General features: G+C 38.1%; 1 protein-coding gene across 1 annotated transcript in view; it reads right to left on the reverse strand.

The window, feature by feature from the left end:
- Capn6 (calpain 6) overlaps window positions 1-7,369 on the reverse strand; it is a 25,170-nt gene that overhangs the window by 3,772 nt on the left and 14,029 nt on the right. The window contains exons 3-8 of the mRNA XM_021188001.2: window positions 4,705-4,836; window positions 3,148-3,356; window positions 2,472-2,664; window positions 1,689-1,882; window positions 1,373-1,450; window positions 1,092-1,278 (exon numbers count right to left, since the gene is read on the reverse strand). Of these exons, the coding sequence (XP_021043660.1) occupies window positions 1,092-1,278; window positions 1,373-1,450; window positions 1,689-1,882; window positions 2,472-2,664; window positions 3,148-3,356; window positions 4,705-4,836 (993 nt within the window). The remainder of the gene's footprint in view (window positions 1-1,091; window positions 1,279-1,372; window positions 1,451-1,688; window positions 1,883-2,471; window positions 2,665-3,147; window positions 3,357-4,704; window positions 4,837-7,369) is intronic.

The raw sequence follows: 7,369 nt of genomic DNA on the forward strand, positions 1-7,369 counted from the left end.
CCAAGAATTTCATAAATTCATTGTTTTTAATAGCTGAGTAGTACTCCATTGTGTAAATGTACCACATTTTCTGTATCCATTCCTCTATTGAGGGACAGACAGAAAGGATTCTTGTTCCTCTCAACCATACTTTGCCATACAGCCCTGGGTAGATTCATAAAGCCATCCCAGAAATTTGAGCAACCCAGATAAGGGCCCCAAAGGTCAATCTTGTATATACATCTACAGAGAAGCCATTCCCCAGGTTTGGTACAGGAGTTTGGTAGTTACCTGAAACTTTTCTACATAGGGAAAGGGTAATGATAATAAAGTTTCTTGAAGGGCAGTTAAGATGGAAAGGGAAAACAAAATTATAAGTTAAGTAAACCAGTTTTCTGAAACCCAGTGTTCTACAAAATGCCTAGGTAATGAAATCTATAGGAAGAAGAGATATGCCCATGGACAGTGAGCCAGAGTTATGTCTGCTATGCTGTAGCACATCTTCATGCAGGCTATTATAAATTCAGGCTTGGGGTGCCTGTTGTTTTCCTGGAATGTGCTTGGTCCGACATATAATATAATATGAGTGTGGTGGTAAATAGACTGAAGTAGAAACTGACAGGGCAGTGATTTAAATCCTGAGGGGGGGGGGAAATGACCTCATTCTCAAAGAGAAAAATGCAGGTTATAATGATTGTTTTCAGAAGGGTAACCTATATGGAAAGGACTACAGGATTCATGTGTGATGTATCAGGTGAACAATTGGGCAGTAAAGACAAATATGGAAGAACTGACACAGCATCTGGAAGCAGATCTCCACTCTGCTGTGTTGAGACCACCACCAGAAAACAGGGGTTAAGTTGTAACTTTCGGAAAGAGGCAGCTGGAGAAACTGACATGTGAAAATGTTGCTAAGGTAAGTTTCTGCAAAGAGACCTTGTCTTCTGGGTCTTACAGGCATCTGAGTCAATCTCTGGGGATTGTGGTTGATGAATATTATGCAATAGATGTGAAAATCTGATGCTAAATGAATACTCCAGAGAGGAGCAAAGTGAGATCTGATTCTTACTGGCTGGATAGCTTGGAGGCATAGGACAATAATTGACTCTAACCTGAGGATTCTGCAGGAAGGTATCACGGTTGTTATAGCAACCTCCTGATCGGTTCATCAGAGGGTCATCATCCACAGTCCAACATCCCACCACTGATTCCAGCTCCTTGCGGCCAAAAACAGGATTATTCACATTGCGGCAGACATTCAGTTTGTGAAAGTTGTGGCAAAAATCTTCCAGACTCATCCTAAATGGAAGGAATAGGGAAAGAAATGAAAATAGCACTTAATATGCATTTCTAGTAAGAAATCCAAATTCCTTGATGCAGAAAGATTTCTCACCAAAATTCTCCATCATCAGACATAACAAGTCCCAGGTTCTTGCGATCTGTTACAGTCAGTTGCTGCCACTCCTCCGAACTAAAAGCAAATAAAGAATAAAAGAGTAAGTCATTATTCTTTCCAGGATGTCAAAAGAAGAGAATGCATGACGACTAGGCCTACTTTATTTTATTTATGGCTAGATTGCAGACCACATGGCTGACTAAAGCCTAGAAATGTCTCTGTTATTTGACAGCTCAATAGTAATCTAGAGGGATAGGTTTGGGAGAACTACAGAGCTTAGGAGGTGTAACAATGAAAGTGAAATATCACCCACATTTCACTCCAGGGGCCACTCCATTCCTGTCTTCCCAATGGGTTCCTTAGGCGAACCATATACAGCTTCTCAGTACTGAAGACTTCCACAAGTCTTTCTCCAAGACGGACCTTGCGAATATCAGTCATGGTGTAGGTATAACCCTTCAGTAGACCCCAGTCTGTTTCAACTTCTTGTTCCTCCTGGCTGGGAGACTGACAGCAATAAAGATATGTAAGGACATAGGAATTGGGAGAGCCAAGTTCTAGATCCCCTTCTATCTTGGTTGGTTCATCCCAGCATGATTGAATCAAGTTCTCCCTGTGCAGATAGAAATTTGATCCTAATGTCCAATCTACCACATAAGCAAGTGAAAGAGAAAAAAATAATGCAATATAACAACTTACTTTAAAAATTCAAATTCCAAATAATCACTTTCCTATATTAATACGAATTGTGGTTTTTTAAAATGTGGTAAAGCAGATTCATTCTTTGAGCGAACAGCCATACCTTCAATATCCAGGAGCCAAAATGATAGTAATAGCTTACCATAAGTTATTTACACCACCTTTGATGGTACCTTGGCCTTCAATGAAATGACTGGGTCAGAGGGATTTAAAAAAAAAAAAAAAAAAAAACACTCCCCAGTCTCCAAGCCAGGACTTAATGCCTATGTAAGCCTTCTCAGTTTCAGTACTGACTCTTTTTGTAGGTTTCTGGGTTAAGTACAATGTTCCCTGATAAATTTTGTTATCTTTTGTGTCAGATGTGAGCATCGAGTGATTGTTTAGGGTGAATGCAAACCTCAATGGAGCAGCAAATTAGACCTCCTTTGGTGAACGTTTTGTACAGTTCTCCAAACAGCTTGTACTTCTCCTCAACAAGATCAGTGTATCGTCCTTTCTGCATGTCAATGATTTCAGCCAATGTGCCAGTGAAGTCCATGATGATATCAGTGATGGTCAGACCATCCAAAGCCTCATAAGAGCCCAGAAGCCTGAAAGCAAGTCTGCAGTTATCTTGATGAAATTAGTTATCCAGTTCAAGGTCATCATGCTCCCAAGAATTAAAACAATACTTGTTCAAACTTTACCAGCTAGTTTTCCCCTGGATATGAAGTGGGAAATACTTTGAGATTACAATTAAAGCTTTTTAGACTTAGGCTATATTGATAAATGCTAGTCCATGTAGAAACTTCTTCCTACAGACAGATGACAGGGAAGGTTAAAAGGAGATGCGAATTCCATTTGAGTTTCAGATTAACAACCTGAAAATTTCATAGGAGACAGGATTTAACAGAAACCAATGTATCTCTGAGTTTTGAGAGGGTAGCCTAAGGCTAAAGAAAGGTCTTTAATCTTACTGAGCTGCAACCAGTTTTAACTGTGTAGTTGAGTAGGGCAGATTGAGTGCCCAAAGACAAATATGGTTTTTCTTTCTTCCGGTATCATGACCACAGACCAGTCAACCCCCTCCTTACTTAGCATACGCTTTTTCCAGTAGAGCATTCCAAAACTCATTCATGGAGGTGGAGAATGAGAAGACCAGATCTCCGTTGATGGTGGGAAGCAGGTCATCAATCACCACTTCAGTCCATTCTCCAAAATGCCAGAAGCGGAAGTGAAAGATTCCAGCATATTTCTCTGGCTTTCGAGGATCCCATTCCTGATCCTTATGGTTGGGAATTGCCTGGAGAGGTGAGAATATTTAGTCAAGTATTACAAGACTGTATCCATATATAGAGATTATAGTGAAGTCCTAAGAGAACTATATAGCAAATGGAAACTTTCCAAATTCATTTACTTTTGAGTCTAGGTTAGAAGAGCCTAGGGTGTAGCATTTTTTCCACAACTTCTGTTTCCATAGGTCAGTTTTGCTGTGTGAGATTTTACCATATCTGCCATTCTCACCCTAAATATGTTGGATACTGGAGGAGTTCCCATAGATAATCAATAAACTAGACAAGAGATTATCTACATAGATTTGTAGTCAAATGTTTAAATACATGGACAAGATGTTTAAAAGTAATATCAGGATTGGAGAAATAGTTCACTGATTGAGAGCATTTACTCCATAATCATCAGTACTAGAGTTTGGATCCCAGCACCCAAATAACAAGCCAGGTATCTCTGCAAATACTTGTACCCCCAGCTCCTCAGATGGGAGAAACAGGAAGATTTAGGGGACTTGATGGCCTCCATGTTAATGGAGGAAACATGAGTTCTGGCTTTAGAGATAGATCCTGCCTCAAAATGCAAGAGTGCAAAAGACAAGAAATACCTTCTTCTAGCCTCAATGTTTGCACATAGAATACATCCACAAGTATTTATTGCACATTCACACAAATAAGTAATAAAATAAATCAAATCAATCTTTAAAATTAAAACCGGTACAGATACAATCTTTACTCTGGTTTGCCCTATCTAGAATTTCATGTAGATTTATTCAACATAATTCAGATTTTAGTCACATCATTAATAAAAATCACAATTTTGGAGTTCTGTTTATATAACAATTACACAAAACTATTCCAAATCTGTTTTGAATTGGAAAACTATTCGTTGTTCTAAATAAAATGTTCTTTGTTGTTTTAAATTTTATCTGAATAGTAAGGAGGAAGTTTTGTGCTATTAATAATTCGTTAGAACTTTATCAAGGATACCTTTCTATCTTTTTCACCTTTTCTGTTATGTATATATGTGTTGATGACTTCCTGACCCCTACTGGCTTCATAACAAGTTGGTACAAAGAATATAATATGAAGAAATATTGAGTCAAAACACGACAAATGACAGCAAGTGAGCAAATGGTGTATGTGACAAAGCTATTATGCAAAATGTCATTATAAGAATCTAGCATATATTTAATTTCACTGTAAATCTCAACTTGTCATAAAATTTCTTACAATGTAAATAAGTTGCCTACTTCTGTTTTTGAGAGATAGAAGTATCTTGAAATGTTATGAGCTGATTTTTCTCAGTCAAGTTGTTCAAGAAGCAAGCAGAAGTAGAGTAACATTCCACAGAAAGGGTAATACCTTTGTCCAATGTGACTCCTGAACAGCCAAACAGGAAAATGCAGAGATCATTGCCTTGTTCCCCAGTCTTCCCTGGATCAGCTGGTGGTTGCTGATGTTGCCCACAATCAGGTGGGGGTCATCAGAAATGTCCTGGGGGATACAGTAATTGGTTATGCAGGAGTCAGGGATGAGATTTTCAAGAGTTGCTAGAAGCTGAGCTAAGCCTTTACAGAGGAGATGGAATTGAGTGAGGCTACAGATTTTATAGATGGGATAAAGGGAAGGTTCAGGGGATTTCTAGCAAAAACAAAAGACAGTGGGTAACCTAACCACAGAAAAAGGAGACCTTATGGAGAATGAGTGATGAAATGGAAGGAAAGAATGGGATAAGATAGGACAGCATTGCTGCTGGAAACCCTTTGTCATTGTCATTTTCACTACAACAGTGAACCCTGGAAGACTAGAACTAAGACTTTGCATGTTGCATTCTAATCTCTCTCTCTCTCTCTCTCTCTCTCTCTCTCTCTCTCTCTCTCTCTCTCTCTCTCTCTTTTGGTCAGGATGAAATTCCCCTGAACTATCCGTGCCTGTGAAAGGGTGAATTCTTTTAAGACACAAGGTCTGATAGAGGTGAACATTAATGCATCTGCCTTTCTAGGAAAATGAGTTAAAAGACCATACAGGAAGTCCTTTTCTAAAAAGCAAATCGGTTTCCATTACAACCAGCTTCCCCAACCCTCACCTTTATAAATGACAGCAACATTAATAGTAGCTGTTAATAGATTATTCACTGGAATATTTCAACAGAACCCCCCCCTTAAAGGGCATATTCCAAAAGTATCTGGCCCGTAGTGGGCGCACTATTTGTTAGAGAAATACATATGCATGTTTACTTCTGATATCATTAGCTGAATCATTCCTACTGATTCCTACTGAAAAATGAAAGCCAAATAATGTAATTACAACAAAATGTAATGAAAACAAAATGGGACCACTTTGAAAGTATGTTCTGTGCCTAGAGAAAAAGAGTCCCCAAAGTTCATTTGCTGGTGGACTGGGTACTATAGCGAGTGACTGAGTGCTGGGGTTGACTACTGATAGGTCACTTGACAGAGGAGAAACACTGAGGCACAACCGACAAAGAAACAGGCATAAGCAAAGAAATACAGGACATCATATAATTGCAGACATGATATGACTCAGAGCATCAGCCCTTGCAGACTTCAAAGATAACAAATCCCAATTAAATATTGATAAATGAAGACATTTTCATGGAAATGGTTATTGGCCCATAAGTTGACATTCTGTGTATCCTGCTGAAATAAATCCTAGTTGCAAAGAAAGATAATCGAGGGGCACACATTTTAAAATTATTAAATAGAAACAGCTATATTTTTCTGGTGAGTAATGTATATTTTTTAATGGATATAATTCATCTTGAAGGATCTATTTTACAGAATGAAGCATTCCATATCTATTAAAAGCCAAGGTAGCTCTGAAAAGAAATAGGTATTCTGTGCAGAGACACATCCAAACTGAAGAGTAATTGTGCAACAACCTGCCAGAAGGAGCTAGTTAGGTGGGTCATCAGCTTTGAATTATCTGATCATTTTTGTTTAAGATGCATGTCTGGTGCCTTTTATCACTGCCTTTTCTCTTGGGAGACTCCCAAGAAAAATAGACTCCCTTGGTCAGATATTATCATTTTATTTGTAGCAAGATATGAAGTTATGCCCCAATTTCTCAAATACAGATGAAGCATAGGATTGTTTCCCAGTATAGAAAGCAGCTAAGTGAGTATGGATAGGTGAAAAATGTGCTTTTGTATATTTCAAAGGCAAATTCATTGCTGGTTTTAGGGAGAATTACTATGGTTTGGAGTTACCTTGCAATATTTTTAATTTAGGTAAGCAGTGATCTACACCCAGTCAATACTTTTAATGTGTGAATTTCTTACATAAGGGAGCAAAGACACATAAGTGTATTCAAAATGAGGAACTGCGTGGTTATTATCCTCTTTGTATAAATAAATTGGATATAGTTATTATCAATAGCATACTCTACAATCTTATATTACTATAAATTTCTGTGTAGAATACCTAGTAGTGGATTTTAAAGACACAGTAACAGTTATAGACTATCAAAAGCAGTGGAAGAAGCCGGGTGATCAGATAGGGGCAGCTGTTTGAGTTTCTGATTATCTAGTCATTAGGATATCTGGTCTAAAGCCTTTGATTCTTCAGAAAAGCATAATATTAAAGAAGGGTCCTTAAGACTGGCTGACCAATCCTTTTCTCTTTAAACTTGTGAATGATCCTGTGGAAGGGAATAATATTGTGCAGCTTCCCCACAGATATTCATCCCTATTTTGTACACTCTGTCTAAATCTCCATTTTTTGCAAGATTTTCTCAGATCCTGGTTTTAGAAAAAAATCAGTAATAGGCACTGATTTCCAGAATTCAAGTGACTACATATAAATCAGTTTTGTATTATATGCAAGTGGAATGATGAGGAAACAGGAAGCAAGTCTTACTAAAGCCATATCCCATACATTAAACGACTAGAAAACAGCTAAGGAGTTAGAAAAGATAAGAAGTCAGTGCAAATCTAAAAGCTCTGAGAACTTTCCAGAAATGGATCGAAAAGAGAAGGGAAGGGAAGGGAAGGGAAGGGAAGGGAAGG

Source organism: Mus pahari, chromosome X (genome assembly GCF_900095145.1).
Source record: "Mus pahari chromosome X, PAHARI_EIJ_v1.1, whole genome shotgun sequence".
Taxonomy (NCBI): domain Eukaryota; kingdom Metazoa; phylum Chordata; class Mammalia; order Rodentia; family Muridae; genus Mus; species Mus pahari.